The sequence below is a fragment of the Chiloscyllium punctatum genome, chromosome 27 (genome assembly GCF_047496795.1).
Source record: "Chiloscyllium punctatum isolate Juve2018m chromosome 27, sChiPun1.3, whole genome shotgun sequence".
Taxonomy (NCBI): domain Eukaryota; kingdom Metazoa; phylum Chordata; class Chondrichthyes; order Orectolobiformes; family Hemiscylliidae; genus Chiloscyllium; species Chiloscyllium punctatum.
The window spans coordinates 32,339,999-32,366,063 of NC_092765.1; the positions used below are offsets into that span (position 1 = coordinate 32,339,999).

Consider the following 26,065-nt stretch of genomic DNA (forward strand, 5'->3'; position numbering starts at 1 on the left):
AACTTTAAACCATAAATCTCCCTGATGACCATAAATAAGAACATTTAAGAAACTGAAATTTTGTTTTGCTTAGTTGCTGAAGAACAAATCACAAATGGTGAGTTTTGCACCATACTCGGCAATGGATTGTGTCAGAATTGGAACTGGTATGGATCATTTAGCATTGTTTGATGGAATACAATATTGATCAGATCAAACTTTGTATTTATAAATAAAAGATGAACAAATTATACAAAATCAAATCTGGTTTTATGAGGTTTCCTTAGTTCTGCAGCATTATCTCACAGTGTCACACATCAATTGGCTGCAGTTCCGCCCCATACAGTTTATATGCAACTGCTGCCAGCACCACAGCAATCATCTCTGCAATCAGTGTTTTTAATTAGGTTAATTAATTTGTATCAAGCCTCCTGGGGATGAGGTTCACTGATGCTGACGAGGCAGACAAAACAGATCTTCCTTCGACTCTAATGAAGACTCTAGCTGCTCTACAATGACAATGAATAATAAATTGGTATTTCTCAGGTAAGGGACACTGGAGTTGCTGTTTGGGTAATCAAATCCATTTAGAAAGCAGGGTGGGACAACAAACTTGTCTGAAAGCTAACAAAAATTCAGTGTTGCATCCAGAGATTCACTGTAGTACGAGAAAACACTTGACGTAAAACAGGAACATCGTTACACACCAATGTGTGAGAAAGCCTGGGATGGTAGCTGCACTTTTCACACACCTCAGCTTACACTGTACAAAATGGTATGATGGAATATAAGCTCAATATGGATATCACCTTTAATTTACTTGTTTGGAATTAAAAGCTAACAATTATGCCTTTCAAACTAAACTTTAAGCTATCACTGCAGTCTGTTTTCTGTCACACATTTTTGCTACTCTTCTGAAAGTGCTAACATAGAAGATCTGTTTCCAGTGAATGTTGGTATGCTATCTAACACCAAGATGGAAGAATGAACCAGTGGTCAAGCCTAAAAGAATTCTCCAGAGATCACTAGATATTAATCCCAAAATTGCTATTTTTCTCCCCTCTTTCCCTAATGAGAGATTGAGGCCATTTTGAGTCACTTTCCTTAGGAATATAATTTCACAAATTAGCACAGAACTAAGTTAAAAATCACACAACACCAGGTTATAGTTCAACAGGTTTAATTGGAAGCACACTTGCTTTCGGAGCACGGCTCCTTCGTCAACCAGCTGAAAGCTAGTGTGCTTCCAATTAAACCTGTTGGACTATAACGTGGTGTTGTATGATTTTTTAAACTTTGTACACCCCAGTCCAACACCGGCATCTCCAAACTGAATCTGAACACAATGTAAATTCTGACTCTTACTTTCCAGTGACTGATTAAGAGCACTCAACAAAAAGCACGTCACTCAAACTAAACCGCTCTCTTCACATTTATTTAATGCAACAGGGACAATAAAATCTTAAATGTTACAAAAAACATAAGAGTTTGCAACCAATCCTCTCAGAAAATCTGCATGAAAAGGGTAGCTCAATGGTTAATATTTTAACTGTCCATTGGAGAAATGTCAGCGTTTTCTCTTAAATTGGAATTTGTAAATGGCCGGAGAGTTTACAGTTTCCTTCTTCACTTTCACTTTCCTGGTCTTGTCCTGTTTAAAAAAAACCCATTCAGGTTAAAAAATGATAGATGATATACACACAAAACAGGGAACACAACCAATTTAACAAGTGAATTCATTTGATTTTATGATGTTAATAAGATTTCATAAAGCATATCTAATCTATATTTGTTGCTTTTATAAGGTAACAGCTACCCTGTAAAATACAGATCAGATTTATTCTCATCTGCCTAAAGGCTGCATTAAAATATCACACAAAAAAATTTTACACAATTGAATTAATTAGGAAAGGCAAAATGTCAAAGTTACGAAACATAGTCAATTCATCTAATTAATACCTTTCCCTCACATTTACACCTAAAAATAAAATTCTAGCTTTTTTAAAAAAAACTACCTGTAAAACGTTCAAAAATAAAGCTCAGTTTCTAGTAACGTCCGATTAAGTACACTGGTGGGAAAACTGTTACAACACTCACTTTCGAACCTTAAATTAAGTAACGTATAGCAAGGACATTTCTTACCTTTCATCTGTTGATGTCATACAGCACAGAAACTAACCCTTTGGTTCAACTCTTCAATGCTGACCAAGTTTCTCAAATTAAACTAATTCTACTTATTTGCAGTTGGTCCATGTCCTTTTAAACCATTCCTATTCATGTACCTGTCCAAATGCCTTTTAAGAATGGTGTCTGCATCATCTACCACTTCCTCTGGCAATTCATTCCATTTACAAACTACTGTCTCTGTGAAAATGTTGCACTTCAGGTCCCTTTTAAATCTCTCTTCTCACCTTAAATATATGCCCCCTAATTTTCTCTATCCTATGGAAAAGACCTTTGCTAGTCACCTTAGATACCACTCATGATTTATACACTTCTACAAGGTCACCCTTCAACCTCCTCTGTTCCAATGGAAAAAGCCCCAGCCTATCCAGCCTCTCCTTATAACACTCACCCTCCAATACTAGTAACATTCTGGTAATTTTTTTCTGAACCCTCTCCAATTTAATAATATCCAATTTAACAATGATAGCAGGGCAACCAGAACTGGATATAGTATCCCAAAAGTGGCCACACCAACATCCTGTACAACCGCAACATGGCATCTCAACTCCTAAACTTCATGGTCTGAGCAATGGAGGCAAGTGTGCTAAATGTTGCCTTAATCACCAGGTAACTGTGATGCAACTTTCAAAGAACTACGTACCTTAATCCTTAGGCCTCTTAAACAACAGTACCCTGGGCCCTAGCATTAACTATATAAGTTCTGTCCTTGTTTATTTTACCAAAATGCAATACCTCACATTTATCCAAATTAAACTCCATCTGCCCATTGGATCAATTGATCAAGATCTCTTTGTAATCTTGGATAACCTTCCATACAGTCGACTATACCAATTTTGGTGTCATCATAAACTTTGTAACCATTCTTCCTAAATTTGCATCCAGATCGTTGAGATAAATGACAAACAACAGTGGACCCAGCACCAAACCTTGCTGCACACCACCGGTCACAGACCTCCAATCTGAAATACAACCATCCACAACCCTGTCTCCAACCGTAAAACCAATTTTACATCCAACTGTCAAGCTCTCCCTGAATCCAATGTGATCTAACTTAACTAATCAGTTTACCATGAGAAACCTTGTCAAAGGCTTTACTAAAGTCCATATAGATAACGTTTACCCACTCTACCCTCTTCAATCTTTTTGATCCTAAGTAGAAGTAAGTACAGAGACAGATGAGGATGGTTTTGAAGTTAAAAAGAGCACATTAATTAGAGAAGGCAGGCAAAAGCAAGTTAGAGAATGAGATAACGCTGAAGAACTAAACTGAATTTATTTCAATGCAAATAAGGCAAATGAACTCAGGGCCTCAAATTAGACATTAAAAAATAAACATATTTGTGATATGTTGGTGATACTAGTTGGGCCAGCATTTAATGGCTATACCTCGATATCCTTGAGAAGGTGGTGCTGCCTGCTTGAATTGCTGCAGTCAGACTCACAATACCATTAGGGTGAGAGTTCCGTGATTTTGCCACAGTGATACTGAAGGAACGGCAATTTATTTCCAAGTCTAGATGGTGTGCAGCTCAGAAGGGAACCTGCAGGTGGAAGTGATCCCATGCATGTGCTGCCCTTGTCCTTCTAGACAGCAGTGGTTACGCGTTTGGAAAGTTTTGCCTAAAAAGCCTTGAAGAATTTCTGGAGGTCACCTTGTAGATGGTTCCACACTGCTGCTATTTTGTTTATTTTTTAAATATAAGGGATATGTGCCCAAGGCAGGAAAATGGAGTTAGGCTACAAATCTGTCATGACTTCACTGACTGGTGGAATAGGCTTGAGGGGTTGACTAACTTATTCCTGTTCCTATGAGGGAGTGACTGCTTGAGGATGTGTCGTCAATCAAATGGGCTGCTTTGTCCTGCATGTTGTACAGGCTGTTGAGTGTGGTTGGAGCTGCACCCATCCAGGCAAGTGGATGGCACACTCCCAACATGGCCTTGTACATGGTGGACAGGTTTTCAAAATCAGATGATGAGTTTCTAAGCAAGGTTCTTAGATTTTGTAGCCACTGTACTTGTACAACTCGTCCTGTTCACTTTCTGGTCATTGGTAATACCCCAGGATTTTGATAGTGGAGAATTCAATGGCATCAGTGCTATTGAATGTCATCAGGTGCCAGTTAGATTCTCTTGTTAGAGATGGTCAACATTTAACATTGTACTTCAGTCTTGAAATTATAAAAATAGTTGTAGTGATTAATAATGGTTTCCCCTGAATGCTGTGTACCAAATCTACAAAATCCACGATATATTAAACTATGGTAAAATTATGAACTCTATATACTTACCATGAGGTCTTTTCTGGTCTGTATTTTTTGGGCCACTACAAACAACTGCTTCTCTCTCCCAATGTGCTGCTGTAGCAGGTTATATTGGTTCTTTCTCTGTTGAGCAAGTTTCTGAAAAGGACAAATTACAAATCATTGAAAGAAGAAAGGTGATACTCATTGTTCAGGCAAATAACAGGGGAAATGCAAAAGAGAGAGGGGCAAGCTCTAGATTTATAATAATTAACTGCCAATTGTTCCTTCACTTAAAAAATTGTTGCAGTAACACAGAATTCTGTGAAGGAATATACTTTAACCTGCTTGAAGATCAAAAAATATGAACATTCAAGTTAGGAACAGGCTATTTAGTCCCTTGAGCATGTTTGATAGGCTAAATGAATGAACACCAACAATTTCTGTAATACTGTCTTTCAGAGTAAAAACAATGGTCTTGCAAAATAAGTGCATGCGGTTTCTTACAGCTAGAACAATGACCTTGTGCAAGTTGACAGTCACAAGTTTCAAATGACTGTCAGATTGTATAAACAGTAAAACAATCCCAATTAACTTTCTGAAATGGCAATAATACTTTCGTCAGCCTGTGTGACCGCTCTCATTTTAGGTACATTTTCATCTGGACATCATTTCTTATTACCTTGAGATCCCGGAGACATGTGGCTCCTTTAATTTTTTCCTTCTGTAAAGTTTCGATCGTTGGTCGATTGTATACCCGGTCTACAAGCTCTGGTACAGTATTGAGGCGTTTTGCCAAGTCAAATTGTTTAACTGTGCAAAATTTGAAAGAGATCTTCTTAAAAATATTATAACTTAAGCAATCAATGATTAATGAGAACAAAACATCTACAAAGCTTGCAACTCCATCAATAAACATTGTGAACAATTTGAATTGTACAATTATATAAAGATCTGTCAGGGCTAGTGAGATGTCAGAAAGACCAAAGAAACCTCAGACACAATAATCATAGCCGTGCTCATTAGTACAGCTAGGACATGAACATGGGGCACCACAATTGGCTTTGTTTTATCAGCATGAAAGACAGACTGGGGAGTATGGTTCGAGGAGGATACAAGTTCAAAAGAAAAAAGCTTGCCAAAAATAATGCAGCCCTTGTAAAAACAGGTGCAAGTAATACGGTAAATGAAAATAAAGAAAAACCAGATGATGCGGCTTTGAGATGCAGTGGTGGTGACTATCCCTGGACCAGGAGACCCAAGTTCAAGTCCCATTTCCACTGGAGTTGTGTAATAACTTCTTCAAACAGGTTATTAGAAAAAAAAAGGGTCAAATAAAAATTTATTTTAAAAGCATTAAGAAATACCAGACTTGTTACCTAATTACTTGTGTGTCTTTCTGCATAGTGGAAAAAGATAATATAGCTGACATTCCAGTGAAATAGATAATAAATTAAGGACTGGAACTCATTAGCAAGAAAACATAAGGAAAACATAATGACACTAAAGACTGGCAAATCCCCAGAACTTGATAGCTTCTACTTCAGTGGCAGTGTTTACAGGAGGTGACAAGGTTGTCTCCCACCAGCTGGAGAGCTGCACCAGCTCTTTGAGAGAAAGCTAATTGAATTATATAACCAGACAGCAGTGGACCTGCCCCTGGGATCAAGAACCATGGGGTGGAAGCTCCAGTTGCTAAGGGAGCCTGCACGTTTGTAATGGTGCTTCCCCTGCATTAACACAGGCAATGGTATGATCAGGCTTTTAACTGGACAATGAGTAGCAGCATATGAAGACCGTCCAATGACCTTCGAGCCATGGACATTTCTGCCATGGGCTTAATTGGGGTGGATTCAAGAGACAGTGAGGTCCTTGCCCTCACTCTCCTGCCCCATCTGACATCTCCCACTTCCAAATTTGCCACAGGGAATGACATTAAATTCCATCTCAGGGATTTAGAGGAATTAGGCGAGAAAACAGCAGGTTCTTTAGCTGTAATGCACATTCAATTCAGGCTAGAAAAGTATAAATACAACTCCACTGTTTAAAAAAGATGAGACCCCAAAACATGGAAATCACAGACTCAACTCATTTAGGTGCTATTATGGAGATGTTACGACCCAGGATAGCAAGCCAAACCAAATCTGGCTTACTATCTGGATTTCCAACAGTTAAATAGTAATATTCAAGGACCCTCAAAACTGCCCAATTATTCCAAGCCAGAGCTTACAAATAAAAGACCTTCGACATCAACTTATTAATACTGTAACTTTAGCAGGACTAAGCCAACTTTGTCAAAGCCAAGTAGTATGGGTATCTATGATTTAAACCCAATCTTCCTTGATTATAAAAACCACTCCACATACAAGCAGACATACACAGTTAAGGAATAAATTAAAATTAATTGGAATTTCCCAGTTCAATTAAAGTGTCAAATAATAGATGCCATGTCTTTATGCAATCCTTGGATAATGAGTCAATCAAAGACACAAAACTGTATATCTAATTTCAAAGACACTAGTGAATACGAACAGTTTCAGTAGACTTCTAGAACTATTTACTTATTCCTTACAGACTTGGATTATTTTCTCAGAATATTCAATAAATGTCTAGAAAACTGAGTAAAAAATATCGCAGCCAGTCCCAAAGCTTCCAAAATCACCCTGCACCTGCCAAAACCAGTCAGAACCAGTTTTTTCTTTTCCTTTTCACAAAATCAATATTTTCTATAGCTGGCTAGAGTCCTCCCTCGATTGACCAACCCAACATCCAGGTCAGGCAGCATCCAAGGAGCAGGAGAATCGACGTTTCGGGCATGAGCCCTTCCTGAAGAAGGGCTCATGCCCGAAACGTCGATTCTCCTGCTCCTTGGATGCTACCTGACCTGCTGCGCTTTTCCAGCAACACATTTTCAGCTCTGATCTCCAGCATCTGCAGTCCTCACTTTCTTCAACCCAACATCCAACCAGTTTCCAGCCCTGGGCACAGCAACAATCAATGACATATTTTGAACAGTATTCCTTAGCTTAGTGAAGTCACCAACAGCAAACATCTGCATTTGTTTTCTTTTCTTTCAGAATAGACAACTGTTAAAAATTCAACTTTTAGTTCCAAAAACATAAGAGAAAAATAAAGGAAAATTAGTAAGGGTCTCCACAGAGGAATTTACTGGAATTCACATTTCAGGACAGAATTACTTCAAGAAACTTTAGTCACTTGGAAAGCCAGCAGGGATTTGTAGATCATGTCAATGCTGTAGTTTATCTGACTTTCCTAAGAAAAATCAATAAGATAAACTAAAATTAAAAGTCATGGAATTAAAAAGAAATTATTGACTGGTTTAGGAGATTGCACAAATGAAAAGTCAAAATCCAGATAATGGGAGTGGGATTTGGAAGTAGCATCCCATCAGGATCAATGCTGGAGCCTTAATTATCATATTTGTTATCTAAGTCAATGATAATAGAGAGACATGTATCCAAGATTTCCAATGACACAAGAGAGGGGAATGTAGTATCATAGGATGGAGTGAAAAATTATGAAGAGGCATTGATAACTAAAGTAATGTGCAAAACTATGACAGAAAAAATTCAGCACAGTTAAGTGTGGGCTCATTCATATTGGATCAAAACAAACTATCATTTCTTTGTAAAAAAAAAGGGAGCCAGTATTGCTTCAGCTATACAGAATTCCGGTTCAACAACGACTCAAACAATACTAAAGCATGAGTCAATATTACTAAGCGTGGGGATCCAAAAAAGAATTTAGGCAACATCAATATTGTGCAGGTCATTCTGGCTCTATGCGTGCTTCGTCAACATGGGTTGGCTATAATGTGACTGACGAATTGTGGACATTATCCAAACAATGTGAACTTTCTACTGAATTGTTATAGCGATTTTCTATTGCAATTTTCTACACTGTGACTTTTTACAGCGGTTTTCCATAGTGCAATTTTCTACAGCACAAGGTACACAGGAACGCAACTGTCACGTTATAGCAGAATGACCTGTAAACACAAAAAAAAGGCAGACAACTGTAACAGAAACGCAACTAGAATGCACAAACCATTCTTTCAGGGGTCTAAAACACAGGGATAACTCAATTTTTATGTGCCAGTATTTAGCATAATTTATGAAATGTTAGAAACTTACGTTGGTATTCTGAAGTCTTAATTGCAGGATTGGAGTGTATTTCCATCAAGGAACTCAAAATTAGCAGATAATTAAATGTTAAGTAACAACACAGAGGGCAAAATACGCAACTTACCTTATATTTAATAGACACTACTATCATAGAATCCCTACAGTGTAGAAGCAAGCTATTCAGCCCATCAAGTTCATACCAACCATCCGAACAGCATCCCATCCCGCTACTCTATCCCTGTAACCCTGCATTTCCCATAGCCAAACCAATCCAATCCATCTAACCTGCACTCCTTTAGACCGTGGAAGGAAACCGGAGTACTGGAGGACATGGGGAGAATGTCTGTGTGGAGGTTGCAGTTGCTCGAGGCTGGAATCAAATCTGGGTCCCTGGCACTGTGAGGCTGCAGTGCTAACTATCAAACCATGCCTGTAATCAGCCATGACAACTAAATTTCTAAAGCCTAAAAAACAAAACAGCTAGGACGCAATATTCCTTCTTTCCACTAATATTTTCAAATTTTGGTCTTCTAGAGGCAATGGACAATAGTGTTGGGCAGTGGAGCATTAATTCATTTTATATTTTATCGCCATATAGTATTCTCTTCCAGATCAGACCAAGCAAACAGGCAGAAACAGAAAAAGGTTCCTCATATTGTTCCAACAAATAATCCTCTATTTCACCTTCACACCAGTCCTTATTAACTGCTACGCTTTGTTTCCATAACTACCAGTCACCTCCATCCTGATATTGTCAACAAGGCCTTGTAAATTAGCCACTCACAGCTGAACTGATCTACTCTGCTGAAGAACCAATTCTTTGAGAGCTGAAAGGCATTTTCTGCTTTCAAAGTACAATCTTCTTTCACATAAAGCGTTATTATTTTTAGCTTCCGAAAGCGGATTCAGATACTTGTGTAGAATTGTTCAGAAAATTTCTCTGTTCGCTTTTTTTTTTCCTTCAGTTGAATGCTTTGGTCTAATTTTGAATGCAAAAGAAATATTGCTGTAGTCTGATAGGAATAGTTAAGTTGTCAAAATGGCTCAGAAAGGTTACATAGTGAGTACAATCACTGCACAAAGAAACTGACTCAGTCTCTGGACTGAGTTGACTCAGGTGATGTCAGCTGGCCTTGGTGCTCTTGGGTTAAGGAGTAGAAAAGAAAGCAGCCAGGGTTTATACTATTAATCACTTCCAAACACATCCTGTTGCCATTGCACAGAGGGAATGAAGTCATCACTGGGATTGATCATCGCGTACCTCCTCCAAATTTAGAGAATACTCACTGGTGCAGTATGTCACACAGAAATCAGCATACATTGAAGCAACCCAGGAAAAGGAGTCCCAGCCTTCTGGGTAAGAGCTAAACAGTAAGAGGAATTTAACTGGAGTTTTTTTTTTAAAAACAGATCTGAAAATACATAAGATACAGTACCTTCCTTTTTAGAGTCGCAGAAGAAAATGTGCTTATTACTTGGTTTGCCGTTAGCTTCTAAAAGATGGAGTTCAGACTTGAGTCGTTCAATTTTCTGCAAGTGTATTGCAAATATATATTATCAAACCAATGCACAAGGACTTTCACAGCAGGCTTAATATTCTCTTTTGCACTGCCAGAATAAAACCTATTACTTAAATCTGTAAAAATGCATTTGATAACATAATATGTATTAAAGTACATGTTTGTTTCAATCTCTAAAACTAGAACAGTGAACTGCTTGAAGTCTTGGGGTCAATTTTAGGTTAATTACTGTCGGTGACACATGCTTGTGTTTTGGCCAGTGCTCGAAAACGTCTGAAGTACAAGCCAGAGAAAGTCAGCATAAAAACACAGCCTTATGCTCCTAATTTATAAGTTTTGACACTTTGAAATGTGATGCCCTTCATGAGATATGACATTGAGATAGCAAACAAAACGTATTCCATGAAAGCACCATGAATGTAGAATCTGAATTTGTTTTTAAAAAGGAACAAAACCAAAACTATCACGGAAGACCACAAAATCATTGTCAATTGTTGTAGAAATTCATCTGATGAACTCACCCCCTTTAGAGGATAAAATCTGTTATCCTTACCCATGTGGCATAGCACCATGGTTGACACTGAAATGCCCTCTTCAATGGCCTAGCAAATAACTTGGATCAAAGCATTATGGGGCCTAAAAGGAATGAGACTGGACTGACCATGCTGTATCATCCGAGACACCAGAAATGACAACTTAAAACACATTTCTGAAAATCCATGAAAAGCCTTCCTTACTAACGTTTGGGACCTTGTGTCAAAACTGAAAGAATTGCTTCTCACACTGCACAACCAGTTTGACACAGCATACTCACTGAATTACGGTGTACAGTCAAGATCCCAGACAGCACCATTGCCATCCCTGGATATGCCCTGTCCCACTGGCAGGACAGACCCACCAGAGTGGCAGCTTAGTGATATTTAGTTGGAAAGAAGCTGTATCTTTAATTCACTCCAAACCCATGAAGCCTCAAGGCATCAAAGTCAAACATGGGCAAGGATCTATTGGAGGTTGAGGGGTGATCTTATTGAGGTTTGTAAAATCATGAGGGACAGAAAAGGTCAATAGCAAGGGTCTTTCCCCTAGGGTGTGATGTTCAAAACTAGGGGGACATACTTTTAAGGTGAGAGGAGAAAGATTTAAAAGTGACACGAGGGGCAACTTTTTGTTTTACACAGAATGGTTTGTATGTGGAATGAACTGCTACAGGAAGTGGTGGATGCAGGAAAGTTACAATACATAAAAGACATTTGGATTAGTACATGAATAGGAAAGGTTTGCAGGGATATGGCCAAATGCAGGCAAGTGGGATTAGTTTAGTTTGGGAACGTGGCTAAGTGTGGACTAGTTGGACTGAGGGGTCTGTTTCCATGCTGCATGACTATGACTTCATGAAACCTCTTGACTATCACAGATTGGTTGCCCCTCAGCTGATGAATCTGTACTCCTCCATGTTGAATACAAACTGAAAGAAGGGTGGCACAAATACAAATGTAATCTGGACGATGTCCACTTCCACTCCAAAAGTGGCTCAGTAGCACCACTACTGATCCAATGTCCAAATCTTAAAAGATATAGCTGCTAGCCTGGGCCTGTAGCAGGTAGCGAGTGAACCAAGAAAGAAAAATCCACATAACCACATCCTCACCAAGTTATGATCGAGGTGACCACTGCGCAGCCTCTGGAGACAAAGATCCATCTTCACATTGAGGATACCTCTCATCATATTGTTACATGTGTTACATGACATGGATTTTGAACAAATCTAACAACAAAAAACTTGCCATCGATGAGGCACTGTAAAACATCAACAATACAAAAAGTGCACTCAATCACAATCTCTAACCTTTTGGTCATGTACACTTCCCACTCTGTCATGACCATCATGCTTCAGTCCTGCTTCACTGAACACTGCAGGAGGGCATGCCGGGAGCAGAAGGTGTTAATCTGGTGAATCTAGAATACAGGACTTCTTGCACGTGAAACAGCATAAGCAACATGTTATACATAAAGTTAAACCACCCTGCAAGAAATGGATCAGATCGAACCTCTGCATGACTGGTCACATCCAGCTGTGAATGTGGTAAATAATTAAACTAGAATGCTGCACAAAAGTTCTCAATGATCGAGAAAACAAGAACAGCAGTTCAAAGAACAAATGTGTGCAACCTTCCTCAGCCCCCAAGTTCCTCCAGCTTCACAGATGCTAGGCTTCAGCTACACAGTTTCAGCCTATTTAATATGGAGATATGGTTGAAGGAACTCAATACTGCAAAGATTATGGGCTTGAAAAATATTTTGGTAATAGTAATAAAATTTATTTTCAGAGCTAGCCAAAGTTGTTCCGGTACAATAACAGCAACACTGGGATCCACTAAGGTCCCCACAACAAGTGGGAAAAGTGCAATCTGGCCAACTTTCTATCACACAAATCAACAGTTACTCAGCCGGATTGATCAGTTTTGGTTCCATCAGGGTTACCCAGCTCCTCACTTCATTCTAACCTTGATTCTAATATGGACAGAAGAGCTAACCTCAACAAGTGAAATGAGAGTAACTATCCTTAAGAGTGAGTCAGCATTAGACCAAGTTTGACATTAAGGACCCTTAGTAAAATTGAATTCAATAAAATTCAAGGGAAAAATTTGCCACTAGGTGAAATCACACCTAACATGAAGAAAGATGGATGTAGTTGTTGGAGGTCAGTCACCTCAGCTCTAGGACATATCTGCTGCAGTTCCCCAGGGTATTGTCCTAGGCTCAACCATCTTTAGCTGCTTCAATGATTCTCCTTCATCATACCTCAAAGATCAGCAAGGTGGCCTTTGTGTGGGGCCACAGGAGATGGGGTAGATACTGAACGAGTATCTTGCATCAGGGTTTACTGTGGAAGAGGACATGGAAGATATAGAATGTCAGGAAACAGATGGTAACATCTTGAAAAATGTCCGATGACAAAGGAGGAAGTGCTGGATGTCTTGAAATGCATAAAAGTGGATAAATCCTCAGGATTTGATCAGGTGTACACTAGAACTCTGTGGGAAGCCAGGGAAGTGATTGCTGGGCCCCTTGCTGAAATATTTGTATCATCGATAGTCACAGGTGAGATGCCGGAAGACTTGAGGTTGGCTAATGTGGTGCCACTGTTTAACAAAGATGGTAAGGACAAGCCAAGGAACTATGGATGGGAGCCTGATGTCAGTGGTGGGCAAGTTGTTGGAGGGAATCCCGAGGGACAGGATGTACATGTATTTGGAAAGGCAAGGACTGATTGGGGATAGTCAACATGGCTTTGTACATGGGAAATCATGTCTCACAAACTTGATTGAGTTTTTTGAAGAAGTAATAAAGAGGATTGATGAGGGCAGAGCAGGAGATGTGATCTATATGGACTTCAGTAAGGCGTTCGACAAGTTTCCCTATGGGAGACTGGTTAGCAAGGTTAGATCTCACAGAATACAGGGAGAACTAGCCCCTTGGATACAGAACTGGCTCAAAGGTAGAAGACAGAGGGTGGTGGTAGAGGGTTGTTTTTCAGACTGGATGCTTATGACACAAGGATTGGTGATGGGTCCACTACTTTTTGTCATTTATATAAATGATTTGGATGTGAGTATAAGAGGTACAGTTAGCAAGTTTGCAGATGACATCAAAATTGGAGATGTAGTGGACAGCAAAGAGGGTTACCTCAGATTATAACTGGATCTTTATCAGATGGGCCAATGGGCTGAGGAGTGGCAGATGGAGTTCAATTTAGATAACTGCGAGGTGCTGCATTTTGGGAAAGCAAATCTTCGCAGGACTTATATACTTAATGGTAAGGTCCTAGGGAGTGTTGCTGAACAAAGAGACCTTGGAGTGCAGGTTCATAGCTCCTTGAAAGTAGACTCGCAGGTAGATAGGATCATAAAGGTGGTGTTTGGTATGCTTTCCTTTATTGGTCAGAGTGGAAAGTCATGTTGCAGCCGTACAGGATATTGGTTAGGCCATGTTTGGAATATTGTATGCAATTCTGGTGTCCTTCCTATTGGAAGGATGTTGTGAAACTTGAAAGGGTTCAGAAACCATTTACAAGGATGTTGCCAGGGTTTGAGGATTTCAGCTATAAGGAGAGGCTGAATTGGCTGGGGCTATTTTCTCTGGAGCGGAGATTAGATTAGATGAAATTTGATTCCCTACAGTATGGAAACAGACCATTTGGCCCAAGATGTCCACACTAACCCTCCAAAGAGTAACCCACCCAACCCATTTCCCTCTGACTAATGCACCTAACACTATGGGCAATTTGGCATGGCCAAATCACGTGGCCTGCACATCTTTGGACTGCGGGAGAAAACCGGAGCACCCGGAGGAAACCCATGCGGACACGGGAGAATGGGTAACTGTCTGTAAGGAGTTTGCACAAAGCTGGAATCGAAACCGAGGCTCTGGTGCTATGAGGCAGCAGTGCTAACAACTATGCCACCGTACCGCTCCTCCAAGGGGGTGGTGGGGTGGGGTGGCTGAGGGGTCTTATAGAGGTCTATAAAATACCGAGCGGCATGAATTGTATAAATAGTCAAAGTCTTTTCCTGGTGGTGAGGGAGATCAGAACTAGAGGGCATAGGTTTAGGGTGAGAGGGGTAAGATATAAAAGAGACTTAGGAGAAACACTTTCATGCAGAGGGTGGTACGTGTATGGAATGAGCTGCCAGAGGAAGTGGTGGAGGCTGGTACAATTACAACATTTAAAAGACATCTGGATGAGTATATGAATAGGAAGGGTTTGGAAGTAGGTAGGACTAGATTGGGTTGAGATATCTGGTCAGCATGGACAAGTTGGACCGAAAGGTCTGTTTCTGCGCTGTACATCTCTATGACTATATGGTGGTGTTCGTCAATGATTGCATCAATACTTGCACTTCCTCAGATAATAAAATAGTTTGTCCATATGCAGTAAAAGCAGGACAATAACCAGATTTGGGCTATTAAGGGAAATAATACTCACACTGCACAAAAAAAAAACCATGCAATAAACATCTCCAGCAAGATAGAATCTAAATGTTTCCACTTGCTGTTCAATGGCATTTCTATTGTTACCTGGTGGTTATCAATGACCAGAGACTGAAACGGATGAGTGATATGTGACTACAAGAACAGGTCACAGGTTGGGAATTCTATGCACAAAGCAAAATGCTTTGGCCACATCATTTCTAATTGAACATTTGATGGCATAATAGCTCTCTAATGCACATTCTTTTCCTTCCCTTACAAATGCCCTTGTGCAATAAGTTCCATGGAGCCTTGCATAAAACCATGTCAATATAACTTACCAAGGCAACATTATAAAGGAGAAATTGACACATGCAATTGTAAAAGAGCAACTGGACCTACAAATTTTTCTTGTTTAATTGGCGGCATGGCGGCTCAGTGGTTAGCACTGCTGCTTCACAACACAGGTTCCCAGGTTCAATTCCAGTCTTGGGCGACTATCTGTGTGGAGTTTGCACACTCTCCCAGTGTCTGCGTGGGTTTCCTTCAGGTGCCCTGGCTTCCTCCCACAGTCCAAAGATGTGCAGGTCAGGTGAATTGGCCATGCTAAATTGCCCACTGCGCATTAGTCAGAGGGAAATGAGGTGGGCAGGGGGGCGTTACTCTTTGGAGGGACAGTGTGGATTTGTTGGGCCGAAGGGCCTGTTTCCACACTGTAGGTAGTCTAATCTAATCAAAAATGGATTTTCCCTGCACAATGAAGTATTTTAGCATCTGTACAAAAATACTCTAGTGCCACCCAATGGCCACTGTCACTACTACCATTTAATAAACAAACATTCTCTAAAAAGTGTGCAGAACAGAATTGGCAAACGTACAGCAGCTAATCACTGAGAAATTTTTGCGAAGGGCACAAAAACATTTTTGTAAAAGGTATAGTTTCCCCCTCTTCAAACCCTGAAGAAGTAATACATCCATAACCGTGAACATCAAAGGCAGCATTGAATAATGCTGCAACAAATTAAATTTTTTTTCTAAAACATCTACATTGAACTAGAGGAGGAAGTCTTTGGAAGCTATTGGCAAAGAGTGAAAACAATAACGATCAAGTCACCTTTGACTCTGCAACCCGTTTCATTTCCACATATTTCAGATCTTGTGTTCGCATGATCTTCAGCTGTTCCTCTGTTACTTCCTCTGTCGGCTGCTTGATGACATGAACTCCATCCTAAACAGTAAACAGGTTAATATCCATAAACTCCACGCAGAAAGAGAACGGACACTATTTTATAGAACTGTTGAGAGTAACTGTTACGCACTTAAACAATGGAGGTACAATGAGTATTCAAAGGACAAATAAAAATACATTTCAGTGAAATAAAAGTGGCACCTATTTATTTGTTCGCAGATCGTGCTCCTTTATAATGACTGCAATGTCCCATCACTGAAGACGTCAGACTGGTAGATCACATCTAGTATCTGTTAATTCCTGAAACTGACTTAGAAGCAGAAGCAAGCCCACCACAGACAAGGAATATTTGTATAATACAGGTTAAGTAGTACATAATGTGCAGTTCCAGCAGTGGACTGTTCTGCAGTATTACACAACACCAACATGGCAGTGATGCGACATGAATGCATCAGTGTCCAGGATGTCAAGCAGCTTTCACTAATGTAAATAATCTAAATTAGTCTTGGGGTGATATACAGCATACAACATACCGCATATTACACGATACACAGGAAGGGATATTGTACATGAGCACCATTTTCTTCAAACTAATCCCTGTGAACACTTACATATACAAAAAAAAGGACTTGTAAAAAGTTATTTAATCTTTGTTTGCTTATATGAACGGGAGTCATTCTGTCCAGAAATAAGATTATGGAAACAGCATGTCAAAAATACAATTATCTCAATATGGGTTAGGCTGACAGGCTGGAACTGAATAATCTGAAGATTGGGTTGACACATTTAATTGTTACGTACAATGAAAGGGATGCCATTAATGTCTATTTTGTTTGGAGGGAGTTACTGCCTGCTTTAGGAAGAATGTCAAGTACTGCTTGCAGGATTTATAGCTTTCACTGAAGAACCTTGGTGACCCACTTGGCTGGGATAGTGCACTAAAAAGTGTCATTAGTACTACAAGGTGACTTTGCAGACCATGTAAGACCAGTAGCTCAAACACATCTAGTATGTATGTTTTAAAAATAAAAACATTACTTTGAAACCATATTACAGCTCTAATGGTTCTTTCCAAAGATTAGGTATCAATCATATACAGTTGAAAGGAATGTGAGGCTGAATCAAAAAGACTTAGGATCATCTTTGCAATTCTGCTGAATGGAACATTAATTTCAAGGGATGTAGTTCAGGGTAATTTGAAAGTCACACCTTGCCCAATATACAAAAACTGTATCAGTGAAAAAATAAATCTGGCTTATATTACTAAACAAACCTCAAGTTTGGTGCTGGTCATTCGAAAGTAAAATTCATCTGGATTTTTGTCTAATGCCTTCTGTCGCAATGCCTTTAGAGTGTTCTGCTTGCGGTGATAATCCCTGAAATGTGCACAATCAAATGGTTTACCTTGAGATGAATTTTGGTATCACAAAAATAACAAGTCTGCAACAACACCAAGTCAGCTTAAATACGGCAATTGAACAATCCTAGTCGAGAAAAATAAGCTATTGCATATCTGTCAAAAACTTACCTGATATGATGTAGAATGGTAATTATTAACAACTAATATATAAAATAATGCCTCATCAGAGAAGATTCATTTGACTCATGCGGGGAATGATGGGCTTATCTTATGAAGGAAGGTTGAGTTAGATAGACCTAAATCCATTGGGGTTTAGAAGAATGAGAGCTGATCTTATTGAAACAAATGTTGAAAGGGACTGTGGAGGGTGGAAGAGGGTGTTCCATCCTATGGGGGAGACTAACACTAGACCATAGTTAAAGAATAAGAGGCCTCTCTTTTAAAATGGAGATGAACAACAGAAGGTTGGTAGAGTTTTGAAGATAGTGGTGACTAGGCCATTAAGTTTATTCAGAGTTAGACAGGTTCTTGATGGACAAGGGAGTCAAGGATTATGGGATGCAGACAAAGTGGAGCTGAGGCCATAACCAGATCGCCCATGATCTGACTAAAGGGTCTATCCAGCTCCTAGGTCCTACCTTCCTTGAAGCATATTTCTAAAATGATAAAACAAAAAAGTGTAGACGTACAAAGGGAGAAAGTGAGGACTGCAGATGCTGGATATCAGAGTCAAAGAGTGTGGTGCTGGAAAAGCACAGCCAGTCAGGCAGCATTCAAGGAGCAGGAGAATTGACTTTTCCTTCATCAGGAATGTACAAAGGGATCTACATGTCCTTGTCAATAAGTCACTTAAGGCTACAAAGCAAATACTGCAAGCTATTAGAAAGGTTAATGGATATCACAAAAGGGGTTGAGCATAGCATTAATGAAGGCTTGCTTTGACTGCACCTTGGGAGTACTGTTTGCAATTTTGACCTCCTTATATCAAGAAATACATTATTGCCATTGAGAGAGAAGAAAACCTCACTGGACTTGTCCCCAGGATGGCAGGAGTGTCCTGTGACGTGCGATTGGGCAAACCAGGCCTTTATTTGCTAAAGTTTTGAAGAATGAGAGGTGATCTTATTGAAATTTACAAAATATTTAATGGAATAGACTGAGTAGGCAATGCAGAATCAGGCGTATAAGTTAATAATAACGCAAGTTGCCACTTAGCTATGAGATGTGGAGAAATTGTTTCACTCAGAAGGATGTGCCTTTGGAATTCTCTACCACAGAAGGTTGTGGAACCTCAGTCTTTAAACATATTTAAAGGTACAGAGTAAGAGATGTCCGATTACAAGTAGTGTACAGGGTTATGGGGATGAGGTGGGTAAAGGTCTGACAGGCTGAATTGCCATTCCAATTCCTATTTTTGTAGGGCCTTGAGTATCTTGAAAAGGGTCGCAGATACAATCTATAGGTAAATTTGACATTCTGTAACTTTATTTGCAGAGTATTGGCTATTCAGTAGTATGCCCTCATAGTATTTCATTGAAGCCAAATGCCTTAAACTTCTGTTCATGAAATACTCACTGTGCACGTAGCTTATAATCTTTCTTCTTCTCCAAGAGACCCAGTCGCTTTCGAAATCTAGGCTGTGCAAAATGAGTAAAAAGGATAATGTTACTAGAAAATATCAGGGTTGGAACTGTGCACATAAAATAATTCATAGGCAATTTATTTTTAAATGCACATCTTCAATTCCATTGTTCACATTACATATGATACACCATTCTTCAGAAGGATATTAATGTTATGCCATATGCACCACTAGGTATCTCCCAGTCTGCTGCTAAGATGGGGCTATATGCCTTTAAAGACAAGTCTAATAAACAAGGAAAAATAGACTTGGGCCAGAAGTTAATGGATTAGTGAATTAAATATCCAGATTCTGAAACGCTTGTGAACTTTAGGTCTGTGAGTGAATATTTTTCATCACAAAAGATTGCTTTTCACATCCGGAACCCAGCAAATACAAGTGGAAGTTTGCAGTGTTATTGCACCCAAACACTTGTACAATTGAGACGGAAAGCAAATAATCGGCGTGAAGGATCAAGGAAATTCTCTTAGCAATTACGCTATATCATTATTAACGATTCCACCCCAAAACCACCTTCGTTCCCATGGACTAAAAAGAGTCATCCATATGAATTTCCTTCAATTAACCAATTTGAAAGTGGATGCAGAGATATGTCCAGAGTTTTAAGCGTAGCAGGGGAGACATTTCTTTGGCACTTTATAGTAATTGTTTTGAAAAGCATTTTTAATAAAAAGCAAGTTAGAAGCAAATGTGGATGTTGGAAATGTGAAATAAAACCTGAAAATGCTGGAAATACTTAGCTGGCTAGACAGCACCTGTGGAAAGTGAAACAGGGATAACATTTCAGGTTGATCATTTTTAAGTAGGACTGCAAAAAGCTGGAGATGTAACAGGCTTTAAGCAAGTACTGAGACAGTGAAAGTGATGCAGTAAGAAAGAAAACCAAATGCCTATGATCGGCTGGAAGGGGGGAGAAATTAATGACAAAGGGAATGATGGTGTAAGGCAACAGGAAATGGTGATTAAACAGATCCCAGTTTTGATACTTATAAATAGGAGATGTATAACAGAAATACCAATAATGACTGACAGCAATGGGGCAGAGATTAGAGAATTCAAATTCTGAAAGGTTATATGGTGCCAAATTGGAAGATGACATGCTCGCTGTTCCTCAGTTCCATGGAGTTTCACCACAACCCTAGAGAAGGTCACAACATGAGAGGAGAGTGGGCAACTGAACAAAGAATTAAAAAGACAAATCACAGGATTTCTTTGCAATCTGAGCAAAGGTGCTCTGCAAAGCGATGACCCAAACTACATTTAGTCTCCTAGTAGAGAGAAGACTGCACTATGAGCAGTGATTATAGTAAACTGAACTGCAAGTAGTAATCAGCTGTGGGTGGCAGGGGGTTTAGGGGTCTTGGACTGTATGAAGGATGAAGTAAAAGGGCTGGTATTTGAGGATGAAACAAGGTACCCAAAGGGGAGGAGAATCTGCAAAGGTAGGTTTGTTCATACAGGTGTCATGCTGAAGATGGCAGAAATGATAGGAGGACAAGGGGAATCCTATTTTGGTTCTGGGATGGAAGAAAAAGTGAGATCAGAAGATTATAATAAAACAGGCACAGGTGAAGGTCCTGCTAACTGCAGTGGTGAATAAAGCTCAGGAAAAACCCATCCTGGAAGGGTTGTAATGTAAGGCATCGTCTGTTCTTATTCTGTATTCTCTCACTTGGTAAGAATGGGTGAGACTTTGGAAATTAATTTTGTTAAAGTCATTACAAAAACAGAGAAAAGAACAGGGGTAGACCATTCAACCCACAGAGCCAGCTCCACTATTCAATATGATCCTGGTGATTATTAACTCAGTACCCTGTAACTGCTCGTTCTTCAGATCGTTTGATCCCTTTAGCTCTAAGAACTAGATATGACTCTTTTAAAAAAAAAATTCAATGTTTTGGTCTCAACCATTTCCTGTGGTAGAGAATTCCCCAAGCTCACCACTCTCTGGGTTCAGAAATTTCTCCTCATCTCAATTCTAAATGGCATACCCTGCATCCTGACACTGACTTTCAGCATCTGGTGTACAAAGACAAACCAGGCCTCATTACACTTGCCTTTTCCAAATCTATCACCATTTAAACAATAATCTGCCTTCTCATTTCTGATACTAAAATGAATAACCATTGATTTAACCACCTTTTACTGCATCTACCATGCATTTGTCCACTCATTCGAATTGTCCACACCACACTGAATCTCTGCATCCTCACAGCTCACCAAGCTTGGAGTCATCTACAAACATGGAAATATTCATAGAATCCTTACAGTACAAAAGGCCATTAGGCCCATCAAACCCATACTGACAACCAAAGAGCATCCCGTCTGCTAATTAGTTGTCTATCCATGTCAGTACACCTCCCTCAATTCCATGCACTTTAAGTTTACATGCCAAATCTTTGTGTGGAACGTTATTGAAAACTTTCAGAAAGTCCATGTAAATCACATCCACTGACTCCCCCTATCAACTTTATTAATCATAACCTCAAAAAAGTACATGTTTGTCAAACATGATTTCCCATTACTAAATCCATGCAGACCCTGATAAATCTTGTCACTGTTTCCAAGTGCTCTTATATTAAATCTTTATCGTGGACTCCAGGACTTTCCCCACTGCTGGAGCCAGGCTAACCAGCCTGTAATTCCCTGTTTTACCTATAAAACTTGCTTTTTGAAAGTCGTGTGGTTATATTAGCTACCTTATAATCCAGAGGAACTGGTGCAGACTGGGTAGTGTGAGGTTTTCGATAACACTACTGAGTAGCAATGACAGCATTACACAATCTTTGGAAAGGTTCTTTTCCTCAGTCTGAGAACATTTTGCTCCATCCACTATGAAATAATACAGATCGGCTTTTAATTGGAATCTGAAATATCATATCATTGCTTTTGTTACAGTGTACCACAGAAATCAGCTGTCATCATGTTTGCAGTGCAGATACTAAATCTGAATTAGTCCCAGAATACAATGCACTGAAGGAAAAATGATTGCTTTAATACAGCCGGCAGTGAAGCAGCTACACAAAACAGGCAATACTGAATCAGGCTGCGCATTATACAGATAACTCCACCTGTCTTTTTTAAAATCAATGGGACAAATAAAAACTGGGTAGTCTGTATCAAACAGTCAATCAATTGCTGCTAGGTTTTCACTTGTGCAAAAATTGGACGAGACATATAAACTTGACATAAGTGAATTGTTGAGAAAAAGCCACACTGCAGGTGATTCCATCTTTTGGATAAGGTCACAGAGTCAAACAGCACAGGAACAGGCCCTTCGGTCCAACTCATCCATGATGACTAGGTTTCACAAAACAAAGTAGCCCCACTTGTTTGGCCCAGATCCCTTTAAACCTTTCCTATTCATGTACCTGCCCAAATGTCTTTTAAATGATGTAATTGTACCTGCATCTACCACTTCCGCTGGCAGTTCATTCCACACACAAACCACCTTTGTGTGAAAAGGTTGCCCCTCAGGTCCCTTTTAAATCTTTCCCCTCTCACCTTAAACCTACACCCTCTAATTTTGAACTCCCCTACCCTTAGAAAAGATGTTTGCCATTCACCTTATCAATGCTTCCTGTGATTTTATTAACCTCTATATGCTCAACAGCCAACCTCATATACTGCAGGGAAAAAAGTCCTAGCCTATCCAGACTCTCATTATGACTCAAATACTCCAGTGCAACATCCTTGTAAGTCTTTTCTGCACCCTTTCCAGTTTAATAACATCCTGCCTATATCAGGACAACCAGAACTACTGTATGTAGTGGTGCAAAAGTGACCTCACTGATTCTCCACATGCCACTCAGGTTGATGTTAAAGAGCACAAGTCATTATTCAGAGAGTGTTTTCCTGGTCATATTTTGTCACCATTTATAATATGGAGAAAGCACACTATCTGGTCTAATTTTACCCATCTCTTGCTGTTTGAGGAATTTTGCTGTCTTCAAACTGACCAAGCTCGGTCCCCATTTTTCTAAAGTATCTCATTATTTATAAACTCTTTGGGATGCTCAGTGGTCAAGAAAGGCACAATATCAATACAAGTCCTTCCTTTTCTATGTGATCACAGTCAAGAGAGGTGAGAATTATTTATGATCACTGCACTACTTCTGAAACACTAATACCTTTGTTTGGACAGTAAATTGAATGGCAGTTCATAACTGGTGACCAACACAATAAACAGAAGTAAACAGATGATTTGAACTTGGTGAAGGTACACAGTTGGGGTTGAGTGGTAGCTCTGGCCAGTATATCCTGACCAGAAAAGATGAAAGCTGGCCACATCAGACTCTTTACTTCAATACAATACAGGAAGATATTCTGATCCTGCTGTCTTTACTAGCTTTCTTCAAAATAAAACTATTCATGGCGTGTGGGTGGTGCTGTCTGGGTCAGCATTGGCTGCTCTTCCTTAATTGCCCTTGAGTGGCTTGCTAAGCCATTTCAGAGGTCACATTGCTGTGGGTCTAGTCACATGTAGGCCAGACCAGGTAAAGATGACTAATTCCAAAATGCTAGGCAAAGTCATTTGGAGAGAGAAACAGAATTAACATGGTAAGTCTGCAATGACTCTTCTTCAGAAACCACTTCCCTCTGGGTTTCTCCAGCATTTTCAGTGTCTGCTTCAACATCAAGGATCCACATTATTTTGCTTTCATAAAAGGTGACATTTCCTCTCCAAAGAACATTAGATTAGATTAGATTAGATTAGATTACTTACAGTGTGGAAACAGGTCCTTCGGCCCAACAAGTCCACACCGCCCCGCCGAAGCGTAACCCACCCATACCCCTACATCTACATTTATCCCTTACCTAACACTATGGGCAATTTAGCATGGCCAATTCACCTGGCCTGCACATCTTTGGAGTGTGGGAGGAAACCGGAGCACCCGGAGGAAACCCACGCAGACACGGGGAGAACGTGCAAACTCCACACAGTCAGTCGCCTGAGGCGGGAATTGAACCCGGGTCTCAGGCGCTGTGAGGCAGCAGTGCTAACCACTGTGCCACCGTGCCGCCCACAGATTTTTAAAATGACAATTGACAATGTTACAGGGCTGCTATCAGATTTGCTCTTAATTTCAGATATTTTAAATTGAATTTGGACACTACCATACGCCACGATGGGCTTTGAAATTTTGTCCCCAGAGCATTTTGCTGGGTCTCTGGATCACTACCTGACCACCACTACTGGTTAATCTTCCTCACCTATAAAACATAGGTGCAAAAGCAGGCCATTCAGCCCATTAAGTCAGCTCCGCCATTCACTGTAATCATGGCTAATTTGATAATCCTCAACTCACTTTTCAACCTTCACCCCATATGCCCCGATTCCCTTACTGAACAGATTGAATACAATTAATGACCTGATCTCTCAACAACCCACTGTGGTAAAGAATTCCACAGATTCACCAACTTCTGAAGGATGACGTGTCTTAAATGTGTAGCCTCACATTTTCAGATTTTGCCCTCTTGCTCAAGTTGCTCACAAGGGGAAACAATGTTTCTGCATCTAACCTATCAAATCCTATCAGAATTTTGTATGTTTCAATAAGGTTGTCTCATTCTTATAAATTCCCCTTAATTTACTCAATCTCTCTTCTTAAGGCAGTCCTTCGATGCCCACTGTCAACCTATTGACATTCTCTGTGGCAGACTGCCTCCAATCCTTAGATGAGGGGCACAAAGCTGGTCACATTATTCCAGCTGTGGTCTGACAAGTGCCTTGTGTCGTTTTAACAAAGCCTCCTTACTTTTATACCCCAATCCCTTTGAAATAAAAGCAAACATTACATTTGTTTTCTACATTATCATTGAACTTGGAAGCCAGTTTTGAGAGATTCATGGTCAAGAACTGCCAAATCTACTTTGAAGATGCGTGCAGTCTTTGTCTGTTGAAACAATACTTAGACCCTCTATTCTTGCTGCCAACACACATTTTCTCCCATTGTATCCCACATGCCAAGTTTTACCATTCACTCAATTTGGCTACACCCCTCTGCAAACTTTGTCAATCCTCATCGCTTTTTTTTTGGGTGCCACTCCTCAATTGTTTCCCCACCTGAACATTCACTTTTGCTTTCTAGTCATTAGCATAAATTGTCAACAGTAGTGGCACCAGGACTGATCCCTGTGGCACTCCACTAGATACAGAGTGTCATTTTGAAAATGCCCCCTCCCTTATCCCCACCCTGTAGTTACCCCTAATCCTCTATCCATGTTCATACCCTCCCTCCAACACCATGGCCATTCCCATCACCTTCCTCCAATGGGTTTGCTCTCCTTTTGTAAGTTCCCATTCGGAACCCGCTCTAGTTCCAGCAGTGACATTTAGGCAGACACTGATTTCTGCCCCTCTGCCCCTCCGCCCCTCCTCCCCCCGGGCACCTACCTGACTCCGCTCCTGGTGACTACGCTGCACCGATTTCTGCGCTTTACGGAAAGCCGCCGCCATCTTCACCCTCGAGTCCGACGGAGATCCCGACCGGCCGACACGCTACTTCCGGCTCATGGATAATGGCTCATTTCCGGCGGAGAGGTAGCGCCCTCGCATGGTCGGTCCACACTATTACACACATTCAGGCGCAGTTACTCAGGGTAAAGGGGCGGGGCTACCGCTGGGGACGCCCTGGGGGTGGGGGGGCGGGACTGCCTCGGATCCCCACGCCTATGGGGCGGGACTATCTTTGAAACGCCAAGAGGGGCGGGGCTATGCCTCGGAAGGCGTGGATTACAGCCAGAACGTACCCAGATGGGCGGGAGTGTTCACGGGAACGCCCCCCCAAGAAGGCGGGGCTAGCCGTGGCGTCACAGGGGACGAGAGC

General features: G+C 40.4%; 1 protein-coding gene across 1 annotated transcript; it reads right to left on the minus strand.

The window, feature by feature from the left end:
* Positions 1 to 1,393: 1,393 nt before the first annotated feature.
* utp11 (UTP11 small subunit processome component) lies at positions 1,394 to 25,764 on the minus strand. The gene is made up of 8 exons (XM_072548486.1): positions 25,633 to 25,764; positions 19,169 to 19,230; positions 17,507 to 17,609; positions 16,159 to 16,272; positions 9,990 to 10,083; positions 5,091 to 5,221; positions 4,457 to 4,567; positions 1,394 to 1,630 (listed from the first exon to the last, which is right to left on the minus strand). The coding sequence occupies exons 1-8, from the start codon at positions 25,693 to 25,695 to the stop codon at positions 1,547 to 1,549; spliced, it is 762 nt and encodes a 253-aa protein (XP_072404587.1). The 5' UTR covers positions 25,696 to 25,764; the 3' UTR covers positions 1,394 to 1,546.
* Between the last annotated feature and the right edge of the window lie 301 nt (positions 25,765 to 26,065).